General features: G+C 36.2%; 1 protein-coding gene and 1 long non-coding RNA gene across 2 annotated transcripts in view; both read right to left on the bottom strand.

Moving 5' to 3' along the window:
* LOC135221637 (UTP--glucose-1-phosphate uridylyltransferase-like) overlaps positions 1-4,967 on the bottom strand; it is a 20,485-nt gene extending 15,518 nt beyond the window's left edge. The window contains exons 1-4 of the mRNA XM_064259314.1: positions 4,769-4,967; positions 1,090-1,320; positions 605-787; positions 51-155 (exon numbers count right to left, since the gene is read on the bottom strand). Coding sequence (XP_064115384.1) covers positions 51-155; positions 605-787; positions 1,090-1,320; positions 4,769-4,819 — 570 coding nt within the window. The 5' untranslated portion in view covers positions 4,820-4,967. The remainder of the gene's footprint in view (positions 1-50; positions 156-604; positions 788-1,089; positions 1,321-4,768) is intronic.
* Positions 4,968-14,077: 9,110 nt separating this feature from the next.
* LOC135221638 (uncharacterized) lies at positions 14,078-25,810 on the bottom strand. The gene is made up of 3 exons (XR_010316058.1): positions 25,491-25,810; positions 20,575-20,693; positions 14,078-19,444 (listed from the first exon to the last, which is right to left on the bottom strand). It is a non-coding gene; the product is annotated as an uncharacterized LOC135221638 (long non-coding RNA).
* Positions 25,811-26,608: the final 798 nt, after the last annotated feature.

Genomic DNA, 26,608 nt, shown 5'->3' on the forward strand with positions numbered 1-26,608 from the left:
GAAATATTTATTGACTGCATTGTTCATTTGATCCTTGGTTTCTTGTTTACCTGAAATCCTTGGTACTTCCTCAGGACCTTCTCGGTGTCCTCGTCCGTGTTGAAGGAATTCATGAGGACCAACGGGACGTTGCATCCATATCTCATGTTCAGGTGCTGAGGGATGAAGAATTAAAGGATCAAGTACATAAGTGATCAAGAATTTAAGTGATAAAGGATTTAAGGAATAAAGAATTTTAAGGAATAAAGAATTTAAGGGATGAATAGAATTTAAGGTATACAGGATTTAAGGGATAAAGGATCTAGGGTATACAGGATTTACGTGGCAAAGGATTTAAAGTATAAAGGTTTTAATTAAGGGATAAAAGATTTAAAGGATAAAGGATATAAAAAATAAAGGTTTTAGTTAAGGGATAACAGATTTAAAGGATAAAGGATTTAAAAAATAAAGCATTAAAGGGATGGAGGATCTAAGTGGTGAAAGATTTGTAGAGAAAAATTATAATAGTTGTATTTGTTACTTTTTATGTATTTATTTAAGACACCGCTTTTACACCTATAAATCTAACTTATCGTCAAGGTATCTATCTCCTTTTGAAGCCCACCTCTATCTGCTGCACCGTGAGGTCAAGGAAGGTCAGGTCGGATCGCACAGGTATGGTTGACTTCGGGCCTCGACATCCCATGGACGTCCCAAGACCTCCGTTGAGTTTCACGACAACCAGTTTGTCCAGCATGACCTTGACCTCGTTGGGGTCAGGTCCCCTGAGTGACGAGTAGTTCTTGATCTGCGGAAAAAATAATTGGTTTTGTTTGGAGCTGAATTCTTTTATTAACTGGCCGTCATTTGGGTTGGCAACACTGACTTGCATCTGTCAAGTTGCCTAAGTGGTTTTGTTTACATTTCGAATGCCGTTGAGACCAATGTCCTGTTACTCTCTAAGGGACTCTGGAAAGACTTCGTATACTGTTTATGTAAGCAATTCTCTGGTCATTTTCCACATATGATTCAATAAATAAAGCTCATCAGTAAAAGAAAGGCTTCAGGTCCTCATGAAGTGAGTAAGGTTTCGACCTTGTGGAACCTCACCGCTCCATCCGGTAACTTCTCGATGCGATCCCAGACAACTGAATCGCCAGATTCGTTGATGAATCTTCCGTAGAGCTTTTCGAACCCTTCGAAGTTCTTCTGCGTGATGTCCCTCTGCGCTGGAGGACACGTCAGGAGGAGCTTCTGCAGTTCGTGAGTCAGCTGGAACTGGGCATCCCTCTTGGTGAGGTTCTTGAACTCCACGGAACTCCGGCGTTGGCGCCCGAAGACCTGAAGATAAGTATGAAGTGACGCTATAGGCTGATCGTTTCTCGGTTAACCTTTTGAGAAGAACTTTCCTTAAGAAAAGGAACTTATAAAGCCATTCTTTATGAATTATGGATAGATAACTGATTCAATCGTTCTTGAAAAGCAGAACTATATCCAGTCAGAAGTAGCACCTCAACTTAATAGACATTTGGGGGCATGGCCTTTCTGATGAGAACCGAAAATTCGTTAGGAAAGAAAGGGACCTATATTCCAGCCTGCACTAGGTAGCTTATAGCCAACAGCAATTCCACATAGTTCCTAACCTAAACTAAGCTGTACTTTACACTTAAAGAGACATATCCAGATATGTATCACGTCTAAAATGGTTGCATAGGGAAAAATAATCATAAGTTCGCTAAGTTTAGGTGTTACTGTAGTAATTTTTAAATAGCCCTCTAAAATAATGCTGTACAGAACAGACCCTTGAGAAAGAGTCACAATAGACCTGGACCAGGCTTTGGGGGATAGAGCGTATTTCACTGGAGTGGCGGCGATCTCCCTGCCTAACGTGTGACCTCGAGCGGCCATATTGAAAGGTCTCGGTCCAGCTCATGGTACTATACTTTATTACTTTTATTATTTTTATTGCTACTATTACTTTTACCTGTTTACTATTATTATTACCATTTTTACGACTGGTGTACTATTATATTATTATTATATTAATGGACCCATTTTCACAGAGAAAAATTACTTTACAAAAACAGGTTGGCCTAAGCACTCCAACCATTGTGGTCAAAGCCTAAGCAACAGCTGTTGGATCTAAGCAGTGTCTAGCATAAAAGGTTCCTGTAAATTACAGGACTTTCTTAGCATACAGTCACTAAGCACTAACTAAACAGTAATGTACAATCACTAAACACTAACATTCACAATACACTTTCAATCACTAAACACTCACAGTTACTATACACTCACTATACACACACTTACTATACACTCACTAAACACTTACACTTAACATACACTCACTCAATAACTAAACACTCACTGGATAGTCAACAATCACTAAGCACTCACAATACACTAAACACTCATAAAGCACTCACTATATACTCACTATACCTCAGATACAGTAAACATTCACTAAACACTCACTTAATCCTAAACATTCATTAAACACTAAATAATCACTAAGCACTGACTTTACACTAAACATCCACGTAGTACTTTCTATACACTAAATACTCACTAAATATTCACTATACAATAAACACTCACTAAACACTAAATACTCACTAAATGCTAATTAAACCCCTAAACACTCATTAAACAGTGAATAAACATCCACTCATCACTCACTAAACAAAATAAACACTTACACACTAAACACTAACAATCATAAGATATTTACTAAACACTCACTAAACATGCACTGAATACTTACTAAACATTTACTAAACACAAACATTCACTAAACCCTAAACACTCACTGAGTGCTTACTCACTAAAGATTCGTTAAACACTAACATTCACAAAACATTTTCACTAAACTCTAGACACTAACTAAACATACTTACACACTAAACATTCATTCATTAAACACTAACATGCACTAAATCTTCACTAAACACTTGTCACACTCAACATTCATTAAACCCTAAACATTTGCTAAACATTCACTGAATTCTTATGCACTAAACAGTTGTTTAACACTAACATTCACATAACATTTTCACTCAACTCTAAACACTCAAACTTTCACTGAATATTTACTCTAACATGCACTAAACACTCACTAAACATTCATTAAAACCCTAAATACTAACTAAACATTCACTGAATTCTTGCATAAGAAAGACTGAATAACATTCACAAAACACTAAATATTTAGTAAACATTCACTAAACCCTAAACTAAACATTTACTCATAAACATTCAATAAACACTTACTCACTAAACCATAAAAATTTGCTAAACACTTACTCATTAAACATTAACAATAAAAAAACATTCACAATCACGCTAATCCTGTTCAATTTGTGGTTTGTCAGACCTTTAAAAATGGCCGCAAGGCGTTGCAACGCCGCCCTGGTGGAAGGCCACCGAACTACGTAGTACTGGTATAGAGATCACAACTCCAGGTATGTACCCTTTATTCTTTGGGGCTGTTGTAACCTGACGAGTGCTTCTAATTCTGGATGGAAGAATCATGAATGCGTCTAGAGAGCACCGAGATTGGTATATTCGCAAAAATTGTCTGATCTCTGCAGTATTCATAAAATAGATGACAAACTCATCAATAAAGAACTCGATGGTGGCACGTATTTATGAATTATATAGCTTCAAGAATCGCCCCTCATTTCGTGTTGACTTTCCCACGAAACTTGCTTATTTTCGAGTTTAACAGCTGTGTGTGTGTGTGTGTGTATTCGACTCTGGTCTTGTGAAGAACAGCCGCATGATAACAACTGTTGCTATGTTTTATCGTATATTGCCTTTGATTAGAAAGATCTTGCTTTCAGTGTCATCTCGGCGGTCTCGAATAATGTACTACCAGTCGCTTATCAGATACCAGCTTTTTATCTAAATGCATATTCTTGCATAGAAATATGTGTGTGTGTGTGTGTGTGTGTATGTACAAATACTATGCACACATGCATACGAGACATACAAGAAACATTCGTCACTACTACATACTGAAATACTGAAGTTAATGACAGCCTGAATACAGGGGTAGAATTTACACACATAGTTTAAACATTTTTTTCAGATAGCTTTAACGTCCGTTCCATTTTGGAGTGGCAGGTGAAGGCCGATTGATCTTATTAATTATGCACGAGCAGAGAATATTCGGTGCGATATATATATATATATATATATATATATATATATATATATATATATAGATATATATATATATATATATATATATATAGAGAGAGAGAGAGAGAGAGAGATGAGAGAGGAGAGCGAGAGAGAGAGAGAGATGGAAAAATACTCAGCGGATCTCCCAAGGAGTATACATGCAATACATACACTTGCAAGGTTCGTGCAAACGGGGTTGGTGACTTGACTTGGATTGATCTATATATCGAGGCACTAAATGCAAAAAACGTCCAAAATTACGATTCAATAATATTATAGTTTTAAAGCAATGTAAAACCTGATAAAGGCATATTTTCAAAAACGTAATTTCACTTTAACTCTAGAATAAGTTACAGATAAGTTATCCAACGGTGTCTTTTTTTTTTTTTTTTTTTTTTTTGTATAAAAATCTTTCTTTACTCACTCACCTTGACTTCGGCCTCGATAAATAGGTCAATACAGGTCAATATTTTGTTACTAAAATCGAGAAAATTTAAATAAGAACGAACCCGACAACAGCCGCATAAGACCGAACGATCACCAAAGCCTTCCGCATTCCTTGTCCTAATTATAAAACTTTACATATTTTCACGCCTCCTACCTCGGTATATCTGTCGAAATTCCTCGGCAAAGCCGCCGTGGCCTTCTCCATAACGCTGAACGGACAAGGAGACCCAAGATCTCTCTTCCTTCTTCTTCTTCAGGAGGGTCTTGTGTTAGTTTCAGTCGAAAGACAGAAACGAGGAAGAAGAAAGAATGTGGGGAGTGGGGACTGCGGTTGACGATGACTGTGAGAGCAGGTAAGGAGCTTTTGATCTTATCTTATCAAGCATGATAAGGGTTATTGAAGAGTTTATGTTCCCAGCAACTGACGTTTTCGACAAGGGCCAGAGATCTCTGTGGATGCAGATTTTTCCGTTTTAGAGTTTTGGCGCGAAATTTAGTGCCAATGTTTTTGTCACGACTGTTCGCACTTCCTTTGAGTTTTAGTACCTACTAAATAGCCCACGGTGGAAGCAAAATTGAAGTCAGAATGGTTCGTACTTGCTTTTTTAGGGTCAAAAACTCTGCAATATATTTCAGGATGACATATTCTTTGCAGCGATCCTTCGGCCCATAGCTGTTGCAACTCCCTCCAGACCTATTACTGTAGCTCAGTCTGTTCATATTCTCTTCCATCTTACTTTCCACCTAAAAATTTTCTCATAGTGCGACTGCGAAAAGGCTTCCTTCTTATAGATACTGAGTGGAGAGCTTGGATATCATAGGGAACCTACGATAGTCAAACCAGTTTGTGACGTGCACTGCCGGGCGCCATCTAATGGGAATTTGGGAAACCCTGTAAACTCTATAGAACGTGTCTTCTCGGTTGTCCTTCAAGGCTGTCAGCTGATTTTTTAACCATTTCTTAAATACAATATGTACTGTATGCAGAAATAAAATTATTTAATTTTCCTGATATATTTGTTCTATAGTTAAGCCAAAAAGTTTTGCAGATATGGCGACATTATAACATTATGATCATGTAGCATTGACAGCCAATTTTCTCAGCAGTCTTTAAAAGACTGGTCAAGGATCTTTGGAGCATTTACCAAGGGGAATGTGTACTATATGTAGAAATAAAAATATTTTGTCTGCTGTAGTTTTCTACATTTGAGCAATAAAGTTGACCAATTTGCCAACGACATGTGCCTTTCTTACTGCCATAACATTACAGCTCTCTCGAGGCAGAACTAATTATTTTTGTTCTTTATTCATGGGTCAAACTGACAGGTATTAAAATTTGACAATATAATTGTCATCTCCAACGCTGTCATTCCATGTAAGCTTCATCCACATGCATAATGAATAACTTAGGTTTAATTGCTAACAGCCAATATTCAATAGTCTTCACAGTTATTTTATTGGATTTTCAGAAGTACCGTGTCTAATCTTATTAGTATGGATAAAATTAATATTGTAATTTGCAGGGCTGTATAAATCTTGTCTTTGCCAGTACTGAGGTCTATGCCGGCTTGCCCCCTCTGGTTACTTCTTAATAGACTAAATCTGCTTTGATAGCCACATTGTTGCCTTTTAACATATTCTGGACTCAAAGTCTGTGGGAGAAACTTAGGCTCATGCATACCAGGAGGTTTGAAAATGTACAAATGCTTACTGCAATATGTGTGATCCATAGTTTGGCTCCGTATCCTTTCTCCAGTTTATAACCAAAGTAAGGTAGCACTGACCTCCAGGCATTTTTAAGGCATATTTGAACCCACGAGGCTATTCACAGATCTTATAAGAGAAATTATTTATTTAATAATAATTTCAGTCTGTATTAATTCATATTCATACAGATGGAGTTCAGGTGAGAGTACACTGTAAGTACCTTACAGAACCAGATCAAAGCACATGAACCATGACATACAAGTAATTTATACATCTTCAAGTGTAACTATTACTAGGAGGTACATATATAAAGCTATGTAACATATCACAGTCATACTGACCTATAATTCAACATACTTATTTACATTGCACAGTCTAACTTAGGCTAGTCTGTAAGAATAACTTAGACTTTCATAACTAGCCAAGTCTCGAGATGTATTTCATAGTCTGTGGACAGGGACAGATAAAAAAAATCAAATTTCCTGATGGTTACGTCAAGATAGGCTACCTTTTCCAAGCTAAGGTTAGGTTATGGTAGGCTACCCTTGGTTATTTAATTATCAACCTTAGTAGACTATCTATACTCTGTTTTTTTCCATCTGTCCGTCCGCCTGTGGTGTTTCCGTATGGTAACACTGCGTCCCGGGCTTTAGATAGTTACATTCAGCTTACATTCAACAATAATAATAATATCCTATTTCGAATATTAACGGTGTACTTCACATACAGTGAATTATTAAAACACTTTTCAGTTGCAAAGGTACACCCAGATATCCTTTTATTTACCTAAAACTTACACATACCGTAACTATTTAAAGCCCGGGACGCAGTGTTACCATACAAAAACACCACAGGCGGATGGACAGATGGAAAAAAGACAGCGTATAGTTGGAAAATATTACTTTTAAAGCTATAATGTAGCATGAATTCGAAGTATCCTTTAAGATAAAATTAATAATGGTAAAATTGAAGAATAGCCTACTACCTTCAAGTGCTCTGACAGATCAAATTCAGTTGAGTCCTCTGTATAAATGGGTTTGAAAACTTATTGATAACTTGGTAAATAACAATATAACACTTCATTAACACTTAAAACTGCAGCAGGCATAGGGCTAGGCTTCATGATACTGTGTCCATTATAGTGCTAGTAGTAGGGAAAATTGTCAGACTTAACCATGGTTATATGAACTGACAGTAACCTACATGCCGATTTATTAGGCTATATGAACTTAAAGTCAAATTGCCTTGCTTATTATAATACTTATTATTTCATCAGTTAAAAAAAGTAGGTATGTAGTTGAATGCAGTTGACTGCGTATATATAGCTTGTATATATATATATATATTATATATATATCTATATATATATATATATTAATTAATATAAATTATCTATAAATATATATATACATATATCCTAAAACATTGATACAGCTAATTTATATACTTGTTTGTTTCAGCTCCAACGAAAAATCGTCGTTTGGGCCTTTATATACCAGACTCACGCTAGACATCCATGGACCAAATATCATTGTTTTCGATACATTATCCTTGGCGACTACCGCCTACGCCAAGCGCTACTGCCATCTGTTGTCTAGTGTACACACTTTTTTTCTATATGCAAATATCAATTTTCAACCTTTTCTGCAATTTTACATTCAATAAATCAATATTCCTTTATATATATAAATATCATATGTATATGTAAACACACACACGCACACACACACACACACACACACACACACATATATATATATATATATATATATATATATATATATATATATATATCATATGGATATGTATATGTACACACACATTTATATATATATATATATATATATATATATATATATATATATATATATATATATATATGTGTGTGTGTGTGTGCGTGTGTGTGTGTGTGCATGTGTGTCTATACAATCCATATTTCTTGACCGATTTTGGTGAGATTTTTTCTATATGCAAGTCAATATCAGACCGAGGAAGGGCATGGAGAAAACAGAATTAAAATTGGACCACTGGTTGGGTAAGGGAGATGTTTTTGAGGTCTATGAGAAAAATAGTGTCACTCCTGGTACCCTTCAAGTCCAAGTTCAGCCCTGATGGTGGGGGGGGGGGTGGGAGGTTGGTTGTTGTGAAAAGGGGTGGGAAGGGGGTGACAAGTAAAAATAACTGAAAACAACAGATATTAGTGTCTAATCCATAGTTTTTCAGGTCGCTGAGATGAATAGTGATACTCCTGATGCCCTTCAAGTCCAAGTTCAGCTCCAGTAGGGAGAGGAGGTATAAGATGGGGTGGTAAGTGGGCAACATGAAAAAATAACCAAAAATAACAGATATTACTATCAAATCCATAGTTTTCGAGGTAGCTGAGATGAATGGTGACTCTCCCAATGCCCTTAAAGTCTAAGTTCATCCCCGATAGGAATGTGGTGGGAAGGGATGACATGTAAAAATAGCCAAAAATAACAGATATTAGTGTCTTAATTAATAGTTTTCAAGGTTGCTAAGACGAATAGTGGCACTCCCGATGTCCTTTAATTGTAAGTTTAGCCCCGATAGGGAAGGGGTTAGGAAGGGAGTGACATGTAAAAAATAGCCAAAAATACAAAGATATTATGTCTTAATTAATAGTTCACAAGGTTGCTAAGATGAATAGTGGCACTCCCGATATCCTTTAATTGTAATTTTAGCCCTGATAGGAAAGGGGTTAGGAAGGGAGTGACATGTGAAAATAACTAAAAACTACAGATATTTGTGTCTAATCCAAAGTTTTAAAGTCACTGGGATGAATAGATACACTCCCGATGCCCAAGTTCACCTCCAATAGGAATGGGGGTGAGAAGCAGAGAAATATTAAACGTCAAAAATGCTGGACAATGTAACTGAAGCAACTAATTTAACAGGGAAGGGAGAGAGAGTGAAAAAGAGAGAGTAAGAGGGAGAGGAAGTGTGAGAGAGAGTAGAGGGAAGTCTGGTAGGAGAGGGAGAGTTTATTGGTTGTAATTCAGTTTTCCTGAGTAGTGCCAGGTTGGTCAGCTAGTATATATAGTATATATATTATATATAGATATATATATATATATATATAGACATGATATATATATGTATATATATATATATATATATATACTAGCTGACCATATATATATATATATATATATATATATATATATTTATATATATATATATTATATATTATATATACTAGCTGACCAACCTGGCACTACTCAGGAGAACTGAATTACAACCAATAAACTCTCCCTCTCCTACCAGACTTCCCTCTACTCTCTCTCTCTCACTTCCTCTCCCTCTTACTCTCTCTTTTTCTCTCTCTCCCTTCCCTGTTAAGATAGTTGCTTCAGTTTATATATATATATATATATATATATATATATATATATATATATATATTTATACATTTATACACTTAATACGCCCATTAAACTTTAGTCACCCTCTGATAACTTTAAATTTCTCCATCTTTTAGACAGGGGTTTGCTAAACAGATTAGCAATGTTTGCTTCTGAAGGAATATACAAAAGTTTAACAATTCTCGCTTCCACTTCTGACCTTATAAAGTGGTACCTTACTTCTATAGTGTTTTAACCGTTGATGATGTACAGGATTTTTAGCCAAAGCAATAGCACCTTGATTATCAACATACAAAGTTATATATACACAGTCCATCTTATAACCTGTCATGTCAGAATACAAATTTGTTAATTGATAGCCATATATTCAGCCTCACATGTGGATAATGCTACAACCCTTTACTTTTCGTTCTTCCAAGAAATTAATCCACAATCATTATTCATAAGAAATCCATAACCAGAAATACTGCGTCTATCATCAGAATTCGTCCAATCAGAATCTTATTAACCAGTCAGTTGTAATGGTTCATTTGACTTATTAAATCCCAAACTGAAGTCAAGTGTTCTTTTTATATACTTTAGAACATGCTTTGATATCCCTAAACAGGCTTTAGTTGGTTTGGATATAAACTGAGACAGTTTTATTACAACATAGCACAGATCTGGTCTAGTTCCAGTCATAGTATAAGTCAAACTGCCCACAATTTCTCAATATTCCTTGGGATCTGTTAATTTGCAGAATTTCTATCATCACAAACCTTACTAACACTTGCATCACATGGTATTGCTTTATGCTTACAGTTATTCATATTGAATCGTTCAAGTACCTTTGCACAATACTTTCTCTGGTTTATCATTACATAATCATCGTAAAACTACTCAAGCGGACCGCCATACTGTTTAACAATTGACTGTTGCTTGCAGCAGTAATTATATCATCGACCCAAAACAAAATAATCACAACAGAATCATCCTAAGATTTTATATATAGATTTGGGTCTTAAAGGGACGTCACGAAATTAATAAGATATTCTTACCACATTGTTTTAAACCATATAGTGACTTTTCAGTTTACATACAAGCTTCTCACCATTACCATTTGTTTTTACAAATCTTTCTGGCTGTTCTAAGAAAATTTGGCAATCAATTTCTGCGTTAAAATGTGCAGCTTTGACATTCATCTGTTGTACTGGCATGTTTTTCTGTACTGCAACCTGCATCAACATCCTTATTGAAGTGAACTTTACATTGGGTGAAAATGTTTCATTAAAGTCTGGACCTTTTACTTGGGAAAATCCTTTAGCTACATGTCTTGCCTTATATTTCGTGAGGTTATCAAGGCCTGTCTTTCTGATATAAACCCCACCTATCACTGATCTATTTTCTGGAGGTGGTTGCAGTTCACATGCATCATTTCCTTCATTCATTGCCATCCTCCATTTGTCAGAATCTGTGGATGATATAGCCTCAGCAAATGTGGCTGGGACATCAACTACTTTAAAGCAGTGGTGGTCAGACCAGCTTGCCTTGTCCACAAGGTCTGTGTCATCACCATTTGGCACATAATCATTTAGGTAGCTAGGGGGCTTCCTATTTCTCTTTGGATATTTATTTGCACGGTCGATTCCATTTTCCTCGAACATGGCTGACCCTTCGTTACTTTCTTTCATATCTGGCTGGTCTTACTCCTGCGGCGTTTGTGGACTCTTTGAATCATCACCCTCACAATGTAGAATACTAGGCCTACTATTGTCTCCCTCATTCAAGGTGAATTTCACACATCGCTCCTGTGTTACTGCATTTTCATTCGGAAGATACACTAGGTAGGCAGAGCTCTCACCGTCGTACCCCAAAAATACTCTTTTTAACACTTCTTTCATCTAACGTGTTTCCATGTCGTCGGTAAGCTAACATGTAGCACCTAATGAATGTAGATCATTGAGGTTAGGCTTTCTCCTAATTAATGTCTTATAAGGAGTCTTGCCTGTCCTGTTGTCGAAGCACCTGTTTCTTGATTAGGCTGACACCTTAAGTGCATACGGCCACAATGACTTCGGTAGTCCAGCGTCTATCAGTAAACACTTCACCATTTCGAACAAGGTTCTCCATGATCTTTCTGCCGTACCGTTTTGGTGAGGGGAATAGGGAGCAGGAAATCCAGGTTTAATTTTATTTCTTGCCATGAGGGATCTAAAATCACTTGAAGCTAATTCAATACCGTCGTGGGTTCGAAAAGATTTCACTGCACCATACGCAGCGGTAACTGCCAAGAATTTTTCCGTGGCTTATGTTCTTGTTCTTCAACATAATATACACCATAATGATGCCGAACTGCCAGAGTAATCATCCACAAAAGTTATGGCAAACTTATAACCTCCTTTTTCAACAGCATTCATTGGTCCTGCTATGCTAAGTCACAATGAACTAACTCCAAATTATTTGTAGCTCTTCTGTCGGGCTCCCTACTACATATATTGGGACATTTTCCCTAGGCTACATACTTCAGTCTCGAATTTCTTTGCTAGAGATACACATTCTTTCAACTACACTTTCCAATTCAAGTCTGTCTTTCATGTTATAATGTCCTAAAATTTTGTGCCACTCCATAACTGTCTCACTAGCAATGTTCTTTCCTTTAACACTGTTTAAATAATATATCCTTCCCTATTTTTCTGTCAAACGCTGCGCCACCAGGGGATCTCATCATAGCATATTCAGGGGTAAAGATCACAGTGGCGCCTTATTGTGTTGCTGCCTGTGCAGGAAATATATTTTAGTTATATGTATGCATATACAATGCATCTTTCACTGTAACTCTACATAATCTACCACTATCATCAAAATTACTTGGGCATCTACTTTACCTTGGACTATACGGCTGCCCTTGTTCCCATCAGCTAGTTCTATCATGGTTTTCTTTGGGTTAAAGTTTCTTACTCCGAAATCGCGCACTGTTCCGCCAGTATCTACCGATAAATTGTCATTAAACACCTTACCTTCAGGGTTTTCAGCACTTTATGCACAAAATGCGAAATCTTTATCACTGGCAATATTTGGTTCATTAGCCACATTCCTGGCTGCATTCTTCTTCATTTCCTTGTTGTTGCGGTATTGTGTGGTGAAGTGGCTTGCAGACTTGCAATTAAAACACCATCCTTTGGTTGGCCTGTATCCCTGAGTTTTGCTAGAGTTAGGCCTATTCATTCTGCATTCCTTTGCAGAATGTCCAAGTTTACCACACGAATAGCATTTAACATGATAATAACTTCTCTGTCTATCACTTAATTCATTAAACTTTCATTATTTTCTCGCTGTTTGCGAGGGTTTTTCAGATTTCTTCAAAGGGTCTCAACTCGGCCTTAAACTGAGAAAACGTTAATGCCTTTTTCTGGTCTACACAGCGAGAAACATCTTGAATTCTGGTGGTAAGCCTTTTAAAGTCCTAGCAGTTAAGTAAGCTATCTCTTATTATCTCTCCGGCTGACTTGAGTAACGTTGCCGTTGTCTCTGCGTTAACCATATAACCTGTCACGTTTTCACTCTCCAACATTTGGGGTGTAGTGAGTTGAGTGTCAAGGTTCAGTACTCTAGGCATGTTCTTTCTTAGATAATGTTCACTGAGAACTTTTACATATCTGCCACAAGAGAGCAGAGCAAGCGCATTAATGAAAATGATGAAATTGAAAGTTTACCTTATCTTTTAATATGTATGTATGTATATATAAATGTAAAGGGTCCGAACAGGACCGAAAGTACTTGGCTATCTCGCTTTTTCATTTTTTCCTTCGTGGCAAAAAACCTTTATTTATACATAGCATCACGTTTTATATACTTCGTGATCAAGTTATTCATGTATATATATATATGTGTGTGTGTGTGTGTGTGTGTACTTAACAATTTTCATCAATGAAAATACGTCTCTTACATGTGAAATATGATCACCCCCCATTTTTTTTTTTGCGGTCTTGTTTCTGTAAGTGACACAGTTGATGGCCCAAGACTGAGTGCCGGAAGTGGCTTTGTTGGTACTGGTCTCTGCAGTCGCTGCTGCTGACATTTCTGAGAATCAACGCATAGCAATGGCGCCTTACTTGCACACAATTGTCACTTGTATGCCAATCTCTCCCCTTTATATCTATATTCCTCCTGTTACACCTTTCAAACTTCCTTTGCTTTCAGTTTCCCTTTCAACGTTGAATGACGTCGTAGGACCGAGCGCCTGTGGTCTTTGGCCTAAATTTGACATTCAATGGCAATATTAGATGCTCACTGCAGTATACATTTAATTGTCTTGTAATCATAGGACTTATTTGTACGTTTTTGTATTCTATGACGCATTATTAATTTCGGCAAGGCAGAATTGAAACAGAGTCAAAGATTCATTCATATTTATTTATATAAATTTTGTTCACCTACACGGCAAAAAAAAAAAACCTGTAGCAATATATATATATCGCGTATATATACCAAAAACACTACTATTACGGTTTCCCATGCAATTAATGATGCAATATACACTTATATAATATAACTTTATGTACAAAATATGGACTGACATTTTATGGTATATAGTCTTACGTATCTAATATTTTTTTTTATTATTTTTTTAGCGATTGAGACTGTTTTAAGAAAAAGAAACAAAAGCAAGGCGCAAATAAAATATACATATAACTCAAATGGGAACGGGTGGGAGATGCCAGTAGGGGAAAAAATAGGGGAATTAAATAATAAAAGACGATAAATAAGCGTAATCAACAAAAATAATTTAGTGAGAACCTTAAAAGCGATTGAAAGGTACGAGGGCAAAATATATTGATAAAATAATGTAATAAAAGTACGCAAATAAAAGGAACCTGGAACTGAAATAAAAGAAGCAAATAACAGAAAATAATGCAAATAAAAGAGGATAATAATAAGGTAATTAAAAAGCGAATAAAGGACGCAGGAAGCCTCAAAAGAAAATCATAAAATAAAAAGCAGTTGAAGGACACCATAAATGGACACTACATTGAAATTAAACTTTGAAAATTAAACTAAGTTAAAAAAAGAATGAAAAGCAAATTAAAGATATAAAGCCAGTACATTAAAAAACCTGATAAAAGAAAAATATATAGTATGTCTAAACTTTAAACTGAAAAAATAAATGAGCAGGTAATGAGAGCGAAAATGAAATATATACTATGTTCATTTGAAATGAAATAATGAAAGTTAAGGAAACAAGTAAAGAGATGAAATATGCTAAAAAAAATATTATACAAATTTCAAAACAAAATAAATGAACGAGCAAATGATGTTAATAGCGAGAAAAGGATAAAATTTTATAGAAAAAATAGATCGGCAAAAGGAACACTACTAAAGTGATGGAAAGCGAGAATACATAAATGAAAACTAGTGAGATATAGCAAAAATAAAAACTATAAACACTTAGGAAAGGCAGTAGTGAATGCCGACAGCTAAGAAAACATGAATTTGAGGTCAAACGGCCAAATGATTCGAAATGCATCGAAACGGGTGACACAGTTAAGAAAAATAAACGAGAAGTCAAGAAAAACTATAAAAACACTTAAAAGCAGAAGCGAACAAAAAATAAATAAAAAAAAAATTATAGAGACAGATAATCAGTAATTAGGAAGAAAACCTCAGGTGAACATCACCAGGTACAGAGGACAAAAGAATAATTAAATAGACTAAGACTTCCTGACAAGTGTAGAATGTGAAAGACATTTCGCTTTTATTTTTTTCAGCCTCGATTTCCCAACTGAACGACAGAAAAAAGTAGCCTTTTACTGAAGGAATATAGTTCTTAAGGCAGCAAAATCCTTATGGCTTTCGAAAGTAAATTTCTCTTGAATGTTTACGTCAAATATCAAATAACTTCTGTCAGGTGAAATATGCATGGGAAAAAGATATTTTTTAATTAAACTTATGAAGCACTTGCACAATATCTTGGTTAATATTGTATAAGAAACTCATTTTTATATCCACCCATATAAGCCCCGTTCATCAGTATCAAGTGAGGCCAAACTAATATGGAGATGTATCTACGCGGGTCAATATCATATAAGGCAAATGAGGAACACGCTTTTCTGCCATCAGCGTCATGACAAAGCGATATATGTTGAACAGAACCATAAAAGAAAAAAAGTCAGAACAGCGAACTAAAATTGGAATGATAGACAAATTGTACCTAAGTAGCCAAAAAAGCAAATGAAGAGAACTTGAGAGCAGCAAATTAAAAAAATAACCTTGCATAAAACTTGCAAAATAAAATCGAACGACATCGTGGAGTAAACTGAAAAAATCTGCTTTGCTAAAAATTAGAGAAGAGGACGAGGAGTGATTAAGAAAATAAAATAAATACAGAATCAAATAAATGTTATGGAAGAGCTTCAGAACCTATCCATATTAGTCTTATCGTCTACTGGAAGACGTGATTTGGAAGGGCCCAGGTTTCTTTGCCTGGAGCTCTAGAGTTATGCATCAAAGATAACAGAAGAAGAATCTTACTGTAACAAAACTAAAACTTGAAGACAAAAAACTTAACATTATTCAGTCAAAATTGTGAACCAAGCCAAAGGATTATTGATATGTTTGGAAATATTCTACGAGAAATGAAGGTAGTTACACAATTAGGTCACAAATGGCAGATTTCTCATAAGCTGTGACACTGATCACACATCTTGTAAACAAGAGTTAGAAGACAGACACTCTCGGTAAATATTCCAATGTGGTTGGAAGCATATCGGGAGACCTTTGGCAACTCAATCATCCAAGGGGCGTGGTTTATATCTTAAGCTATGATAAATACCTAAAAGACGCCAAAAATGGTAGTGATTTTGGCGGAAGTAACAGAATCTTTTACTTTTTCAGAATAGAATATGGCATAATAAGAAAAAATCCCAGTAAATTAGAGTATTGAACACAATCCAAAAGTTGATGAAGGAATGAAGATAATAGGAAACAACTGACAAGTAACGCACAGAAACACCATCAAACGTGCATTGAGCCTATGTAGCTGAATACAACAAAATGTATTGCTTTTTAGTTTCTTAATGTAAAAGTGAAGTTAGACAGAATTATGGGCTACTCCAGGAGGAAGAGCCCGTGCCAGCACAAGGCTGGCTTAAAAAAAAAAAAAAAAAAAAAGAAGCATTTTAAAACTTGGCCCAGAACTATGGAAGCAAATGTTGATAAGCAATCTGAATTTGAAAATAAAAATAATAGTTTTGGACAATACTTTGGCCATAAAACAAACAAGTTACCAGTTTCCCTTATAATGATAATAATCATAATGACAATAGTAATAATAAAGACAAGTCAGAATAATATCAAGACGTATCAAACAATAGTGATATCAGTAAACAGACTGTTTATATAACTAACTGTAATGCAGACTCACCTAAGACTACAGAACGAAAATCATAATATCTTATGAGTTAGACAGACGAAGGTGATCACAACAAATATACCAAAAAGACTAAATGAATAATGTAAACAAAATGGAAGAAGTGTGAGTTTAAATTATTCATTATGTTTTGTAAATAGAGCAGGAGCGCAATGAAGCAACTAACTTAAGGCAGCAAAAGAGTTGTCTATACGAATTACAACCAACTACTGAAAGCGACAGATGAGCCATAGAATGCTTGAAGAGTTACTACTTAGATGAATTAAGGAGAAAAACGCCGAATAAAAGTGGATGAGGGGTGATAACGCCCCATTTTGAAATACAAGAATCCAAGCCAGAATTCCACGAGGTGGAGTCCTTACAGGCAGGACTTTGACAAAAGACAAATCAAAACATCCAAGCACGCACTAAAGATATACCATCAAGCAAACGAACTAACGGAAATGATAGAAAGCAAAGCATGCACGAGAAGCGTAAGCCAAGCAAATCAAAGCAGAACTGCGGGTGTCAAACTTATTATTGCTTTTCCAGAACTTAAAGATTACCAGCACCATCATAACGACAAGGAAGGCACAACGGCCGCCAACGTAGATAATTGAACAAAAAACAAAAACAAAACAATAATAATAAGTAAAAAATAAAACTGAAAATAACAAATGTGTTTCAACATGGCGAAAGCGTTGACTGTTTTTACGCACAGCCGAACTGAGGGTTAGAAAAGCACTCAAGATACAAACTGGATACGATACAGCTTTGCTTGATACTACTTTCTTGAGATGTTTCGATGCAGCAATGTTTGTAATATATGTTTATGCTATTGACTTGATCTGAAAAGCAAACTGAGCAGTCTTGATACACAGCTACTCATAAGATCTTCATCGTTCCTTCAATTGATCTGCAACTCGATCTATCTCCTGTATCTCTCTTCCACTCCAGATCTTCTTCAGCGTCTCACGATCAACGACAGACTGCAAAGTCAGTTCTCAGTTGAAGGGACGATTGAAAGCAATTGCAAAGAAGCGGAGAGCGATTTTTCTGTCTTGAAACGGAGCTGCCATTTGGGGCTTTCCTGTTCCTCTCTAAATAACTGCTACATCTATTAATGAACGAGCGTGTGCGTGTATATATATATAGATAATATGCATGCGTGTAGCTAGCTGTCTCTTGGTTAGGTAGAGTCCAGAGGTCCACACAGAGCTTCTTAACCCTTTCAGCTCCTTGGGACAAGGACCCATGTGTTGGCATACAGCCACCTTAATCTAGAGATTCGAGACCTACCACCAAAAGTTTTAAAACAGTAGGCGTTTATAGGTTACCTGACTGACTAAATCAAAAACCATTTTCACAAAAAAGACAAGAAGGAACTCGCCCAGACTACTTAAATATTGTACGTGGCAAATTCAAGATTAACAGTGAATTCATCTCGTAATGAAACGAACTTATATTCTAGAAGGACATTATATTAAACTAAACCATATTGTGCAAGAGAGGAAGACGGTAACGAAGGATAAAACACTAAGATCAAGACGTCATATTATAGAGGCTGAAGCCCTCCCGTTTGCATTCTTCTTCTTGAGTTACAGAACAGGAACGAGGCAACAACTTCATCCCACAAGCCTGTACACACGAGAAGAGTAAGACAACGAATCCCCAAGAATTTGAAAGTATTTCCGCAAAGAGGCTTAAGGCTACGATAAGCTTATAGAGGGAGAGAGAGAGAGAGAGAGAGAGATGGGCTGCTTGGCATTCCATCTCTGAAGCCTGACGTCGAAAAATACCATAGAAGTAAATCCCTAGGCTTAGAAAGGCCCGAGTGGAAAGGAAATAAAAGAGGTGGAAATTGCGTTGTACGAGATCCTCACATTCCGAAGCTGCGTCTAAAACCGGGCCTCTTTCCTTTCTGTCTTTCTTGGTGTCTAAATATCATCTTAAATACTGTCTACGTCTAAATAATGTCTATGCTTGGGCTACGTAACTGTCTTTTGCACTATGTGGAGTCTCAGGTTGTGGGAATGGAGACGAAATTGGGAGGTAGGAAGGAGGAAAGGGACATAACTTGAATCACCAACGATCCTTTACTGATGTTACGAGGGACTTACTCGAAAATTGAATTGTCTTTATGTTTCGTATCTGTTGACTAATTCATTTATTCCCATGTTTTTTGTTAATTCCACATCGCCTCTTTAAACTACGCATTGATGTTGCATACTCCTTATTTTTTCATTCATGTGTTTCAGCACTAATATGGCGTCATTCATTGTCGAATTTCTTCATGGTTCCAGGCTTTGCACATGCGTATTTTTTAATAGATATTGACGTCGTCCGATTCTTCTTCCTGAAAAGAAAGAAATAATAAAATATATATACCAGACAAGTGCTTTTTTTTTTTTTAAAGTAACTGCAGAAATATTGGTGTACACAGTAACAGTGGTCACAGCTTTGTCAAAACAAGTAAAAAAGTAAGTGTAGTATACGTCAAGAATCTTCAAAAGCTTTATCAAAACAATTTAAGAAGTTTTACGTATGCCAAAAAAAAAAAAAAATGCTGACAGTTTTCAAAACCCAGGAAAAACTTTTGTGGATGAAAATAATTGTAAGAACAACTAATGCCATTCCTTTTTGTACCACAGTACCAAAAAGCAGTTCCATTTTACAGCGGTAGTGATGTGGAAAAACCCTTATAGGATTGAACTTTAGCCCTTAAGTATCAAACTTATATCTTTTAGTACAAAGTAAACCCAAAATAATGGTCACTATCTCTGGTATTATTTTTTTCTTTAATGGCGAAGGTGTAAGAATGGCTGCTTTAATTGTACTTGAAAGCAAAAGCTTAAAAAAAGAAAAGAACTCCATATTTATTCAAAGCCTAATAATATTGACTGTCCATCTCATCTGTTATCAACATATTTCAATGATCATCAAATACCTCAAGAAATATCAAGATATATCAACAATACCAAGGTATATAGAATTATCAAGATGTCTGAAGAATGATCAAGATACCTCAATAATTATGAAGGTATCCCAAGATTTATCAAGATATCTGGAGAATTATGAAAAGTATCTAAACAAAATGAAGATATCTGAAGAATTATCAAGATATCTTAAAAATTGTTAAGATATCGCTGAGATTGTCAAGAGCTTACAAAAAACAATTAAGATATCCCAAGAAATCAAGATATCTCAATAATTATCAAGGTATATCTAGAATGATTAAGATATCGCCAGAATTTTCAAGATATCTCCAGAATTGTCAAGATATCTCTAGAATTATTAAGATATCGCCAGGATTGTCAAGAGATCTCCAGAACTATCAAGACATCTCAAGGACATCAAACAAATGATCAAGATATCTCGAGACGTGATAAGCAGCCCATTCATTATCCCTGACGCAAATCAACGCATAAACACATTAGCATATGTTTACATATGAATACATTCATTACTATATTTTCTTCGACTCACTTCTGACTGAAGGCGTTGACTTGCAAACCAATGTTCCCAAGAAGTAATGGCGGCTTTCTCGAACATGGCTACCGACGCCATGCTCCAAAAGGCCTTCGTTGAGAGAGCACAGAACCGGCCTGCAAAATTTTGGGACACATTAATGATATAGTATTTTATGAAGGCAGAGATTTCCTCTCTCTCTCTCAAGCCATTGAGTATCTTGTTTAGTTAGACGTTTACTGATATGTCAGACTGTAAAAAACCATTTGGTGTAGGCTCTCTCTCTCACTCACATACACACACACACTCACGAAGGCCATATAGTACATCGTTTACTGATTTGTAAGGTTAAGAAATGTTTGCCGTAATCTCTCTCTCTCTCTTTCACTTATCAGCAGGGACCCAGCATCCTTAGAGAGAACTTATATCGGAAAAACCAGGAAGGACAAATTGAACGCAAACGGATGTGCCCATTTGAGCCAATATCTGGTCCTCTGGGCATCTGCACAAGAGCGCGCACTCTCTCTCTCTCTCTCTGCTGATTCTGCCACGACGCCGCGTAAGTAAGTATGAGTGCAAGCACGCGCACGAGTTGTGGTGGCGTTATTTACTTTTTTAAATGCGTAAAACCAAAGTTTTTAAAATGAATCTACATAGATAGTGTTTATATTGAATATTGTAGGGTCCTCAGTGCTGTCTTGTGGTACTCCTCTCTTTAATTTTATTATCATCATTATTATTATATTAACATTATCTATTTGTATAAAACTACAGAGCATAATATACATGCAATTAATGGCTTTGGTAAATAAATAAATAAATCGGTCAATACAAATAAATGAATAAATAGAAATAAATAAATACATATTTAGATGAATAAATAAATGCATGAAAATAAATACGCCAATAATTAAACATATGAGAAAATAGAAAAACTGATAAATTATTACAATATAAATAAAAGAAGATATTAAGTACAAGACACGTGAAAAGGAAATTAAAAAAAAAATAACAAGAAACATAATTTTGAAAAACTTGGTCTAGAAAACGACCCAGAGAAGTGTCGTCTCGTAACGCCTCTGGCGCCGAGTAATCAAGCACGTTCAGGAGATTGTTTATCTTAACGTAAAACGGAATCTCGTTAGGAGGACATCAGATTTTGGAAGGCATTCGAAGCACTTCTTGATCTGATACCATCGCTCTGGCGTGAAAGCCAGCGGTGTCTGAAGGTTTATTTATTTGTCCTTTTTTATTTTTTAAAGTAAAACATATATACACATAAAAAAAATACACACACATATATATAAAGATGTGCATTTGTGTACTTATATATATATATATATATATATATAGTATATATATATATATATATTATATATATATATATATATATAAATGTGTGTATGTGAAGAAAATAAAGAGATAAGAAATATATTGGACCACCAAGTCGCGTCAAAATTAGAAAGTAAAAATAGGTGAAACAGAGAGAGGAGAGAGATTTGGAGAGAAAAAAAAAATGAAGAAATCCCCACCACTAGTCTCTGGCTATTGTCAACGTCACTGTTTTTGCAGAAGCGGTGGATTCTTTGGGCAGTAACCGTGAAGGAAGGAAAGAGAGAGAGAGACACACACAGAGAGAATAATTGATCTTCTTGGTTAATTGGCTTGAATTACAAGACACTAAGCAACCTGTCCATTATTTCTTTCTTTCTGTCTGTGTCTGTCTGTCAGTCTTTCTTCGATAAATGGACTGGGTTTGTTTCCGCTCTGCATTTACTTCTTTCCATTGCACTCAAATGAAAGTACGCAAGTCGATTTAATCCTCTCTCTCTCTCTCTCTCTCTCAATTATTAGCCAAATGACCAGTCCTCTGATCGTCCTGCAAAGACCCTTCAGCTTACGATATATATTTATATACATATATATAAAACATATTATATCAACATACATTCATACTTTGAAAAGGTACATTTCGTTACAACACGGGAAAGCTGTATCTTACATTTTTGAGATAACTTCCTGCGTGAAAAATATTATCATAACTAACGAGAAAAACAAATGAACAATATATAAGACAGATGAATAACGCAAAGAGCAATAAATAAAGTTAACGAAAAGCGATAACTTCCTGCATGAAAAAAAAACTAACGACAAAAACAAATGAACAATATAAGACAGATGAATAACGCAAAGAGCAATAAAATAAAGTTAACGAAAAGCAAACAGCAATCTATAGGTTAGTAGATTATGCGAGTAGATTAAACAGGAAATAGAAACGCGCGCGCTTGCGAGCGCTCACACCGGTTGTGAGCACTTCACGGATACCGAACGGCATTTCAACAGCCTTTTTAACATACCCTTCTCTCTCTCTCTCTCTCTCTCTCTCTCTCTCTCTCTCAGCGAAAATAAAACTCTTCCCCCAAATCACTCAAGTTCTTCGCATTCTTATTCTTGATCTGCCCCGTTCTTTCTCTCTCTCTCTCTCTCCTTGATCCATTCCCCATTCTTATATCGTGTGAGTCTTATCTCTATTTCCTTTTCCTCGTCTCTCTTTATTATCTCTATTCCCTTTTCCTCGACTGCCTTTATTATCTCTATTTCCTTTTCCTCGTCTGTCTTTATTATCTCTATTTCCTTTTCCTCGACTGTCTTCTTTATCTTTATTTCCTTTTCCTCGTCTGTCTTTCTTATCTCTATTTCCTTTTCCTCGACTGTCTTTTTTTATCTTTATTTCCTTTTCCTCGTCTGCCTTTATTATCATCTATTTCCTTTTTCCCTCTTCTGTCTATGCTATCTCTATTTCTTTTCCTCGTCTCGCTTTATTATCTCTTTATCATCTCTATTTCCTTTCCTCGTCTCTCTTTATTAACTCTATTTCGTTTTCCTCATGTCTTTTTTTATCTTTATTTCGTTTCCTTGTCTGTCTATTTTATCTCTATTTCCTTTTCCTCGACTGTCTTTTTTTATCTTTATTTCCTTTTCCTCGTCTGCCTTTATTATCTCTATTTCCTTTTCCTCGTCTGTCTATTCTATCTCTATTTCCTTTTCCTCGTCTCTCTTTATTATCTCTATTCCCTTTTCCTCGTCTGTCTATTCTATCTCTATTTCCTTTCCTCGTCTGTCTATTCTATCTCTATTTCCTTTTCCTCGTCTCTCTTTATTATCTCTATTTCCTTTTCCTCGTCTGTCTATTTTATCTCTATTTCCTTTCCTCATCTGTCTTTATTATACAATTATTGCGACACAAGTCTGCTGCAGTATAGCAATCAATCAATCAAGCAATATCTTTCCGTCTCAGTATTTCTTAGTTAGTCCCTATTCATCTTCCTATCTCTTCCGCTTCCTTCCTTCCCTCTGGCCTGGGCTATTTCAGGACACTGTGATGCTAAGTTCTGTGACCAAAGATAAATAAAAATCTGGTTATTTTCTTCTTATTTTCGTTTTTTATAATTTCATCAAAATCGCCTAAAACGTTTCGCTTTATGTGATTATCATTTCTCTCTTTCTCTCTCTCTGTCTCTTTCGAAAACTAACGAGAAATATCTAGTGAGAAAAAATCCATTCATCTAACAAGTAATGTTTTTAATTGATTAGTTAATTTTTTACGACGATCAGTTTCACTCCTCGTTCACCCCGGTGGAGTGATAGTGACCTCATCGAGGCCATTTCAAAATTTATCTTCTATTCACCCGCGGTTATGACTCTCCAAAGTCGACTAACTATTACGTACGTAATTAATGAGTTAGATCAGAGAGAGAAAGGGATGCTTCTTACATATCAATTGCGGAATTGGTTAACACGTCACAACAGAGTGGTTTGAAAGAAAACAGCCTCAAATAGTCTCGGCAGAAAAGCTAATAGTCTTAAATAGGTTCGGCAGAGAAGCTAATAGTCTCAAACAGTTTCGGCAGAAAAACTAATAGTCTCAAAATAGGTTCGGCAGAGAAGCTATCAAATAGGCACGGCAGAAAAGTTAATAGTCTCATATTGGCTCGGCAGAAAAGCTAATAGTCTCATATTGGCTCGGCAGAAAAGCTAATAGTCTCAATTTGGCTCGGCAGAAAACCTCATAGTCTTAAATAATTTCGGTGGCAAAGCTAATAGTCTCGGGTGAAAAGCAAATAGCTGCGGCAGACAAGCTAATAGTCTCCATTAATTTCGGCAGAAAAGCAAGTATTCTTAAATAGTCTCGATTTCATCTCCACAAAAAAAAAAAAAAAAAAAAAAAAAAACAGAAATAAAAAAACTCAAGGAAGGGGGTGTGTAAAAGCAAAACATTATCAGTTTAAAAACATAAGAAAAAAAAAATCGATTTAGAACTAATCACTTTAATAAGATTTGAAGGCCACCCTTGGTGTTTAGAGGCAGATGGCCTCGGTTTAAAAAGTCTGATTTCAAATAAAAAAAAAGTCGCTGCATCAGAGCAAGTATTGCAGTGTTAGAAGCCTCTAAACAATCAAGGAGCATCGATTTAGAAGCAAACAGTCAAACAAATAAATAGCTCGGCTTTCAGGCTAATTGTGGACTATTTCAACACAGATATTCCAAATTTAAAGCAAAAATGTCCAGGTTTAAGTTAAATACCTCCCTATACCTTCAAGTATCGTAATTTTAGAAGCTCCTAAACGAGAAAACAGCATCGCTTTATAAAGCAAACAGTCTAGTGAAAGCGTCTGTTTTCAGGCCAACATTTCGCCACAGATATTCCTGATTTAAAGCAAAAGTGTTTAAATGTAAGATAAATATTCCAAGGATACCTTAAAGTATAGTGATATTTGGAGCCTGTAAAGATGAGTGAGCAGTGTCAGTTTAAAAACAGACAGTAAAGAAAGTAGCCTCAGTTCTGTCTATTTGTGGTCTATACTAGGCATCCGATATTCCCGATTCCAAGCAAAAGCGTCTAGACTTGAAATAAAAAACTCTGACGTACTTACCTCCTTCAGTCAAGCAGAATGTTGCCGGAAAAAGGACTTTCCCTCCAAACGTTGTTATTTTTGTTGACGGTCGATTCTTCTTCTCCCGGGTAGCCGAGTGCCAGTAGGTCTTCCCCACTCTCTTATTTTTTCCTCTTCGTCCTCCTTTCTCTCGTCCATCTCGGCGCACATTCCCCACTAACTCCCCATGAAGGAGGAAGACTATGAGGAGAAAGAGGAGGGAGTTGGGGAAGACAGAAGAAAGGGGGAGGATTTAGAAAAGGGAAATGTAGAGGACCTTTCTTCACTCCTCTCCCCTTCGCTCGTCTACTGGGCTCGAGAGGAACTGGCGGTGGCCATTTATACGTCTCCGTCCCCTTATTCCCCTTGTTACTGCCAATTGTCAAGGGGGAAGGAGGAGGCCGCAAGGGGGTGGGGAGGAGGGAGAACACTGGCCGAAGGGTGACATGACTCCTCCTCCCCTCACCTCTAGCTTTTTCTTCTTTCTTTTATTCTCACTCTCTCTCTCTCTTCTTCCCCTCGTGCGGGTACCCACTTCTCTGGCCCTGTCTCACTGTGTCTGCCTGTCTGTATTATGTTCTCCCGTTCTATCTGCGTCTTTCTGTCAACCTGTCAATTTCTAAGTGTCTAATTTACCGCTCATGTAAGTATATATAAATACACATGTATATATATACATATACATACACACACATATATATAAGTGTGTGTTTGTGTGTGACGTCTTGGATCTATTGCATATTTTCTTTGCAATGGAGACGAGGGGGACGGGCATATTTTTCCCCAAGCGATTCTCATCTCACTTCGGAACGTCCCCTATCAAGTGGGTCCAAAACTACCCTTTGAATAAAGGAAGGCTATATGATACGGAGACACAGAGGAAGGGGGAGAGGGAGAGATCTATAGTCGTGAGCATTGTCTGAAATCATATCTGTAAAACTGTGAAAAGTATACACTTGGAAAAGCAAGTAGGAATGAGACATACAGAAGAGAGAGAGAGAGAGAGATAGATAGAGAGAGAGAAAAGTATTGCCACTTTTACCCTCAATGAATAAGTGGACGTCTGAGTTTACAGCTTTGCTTTGTTTGCAAAGCGATTCTTTTTCATTCTTGTTTAC

Source organism: Macrobrachium nipponense, chromosome 3 (assembly GCF_015104395.2).
Source record: "Macrobrachium nipponense isolate FS-2020 chromosome 3, ASM1510439v2, whole genome shotgun sequence".
In the NCBI taxonomy this organism is placed as follows: domain Eukaryota; kingdom Metazoa; phylum Arthropoda; class Malacostraca; order Decapoda; family Palaemonidae; genus Macrobrachium; species Macrobrachium nipponense.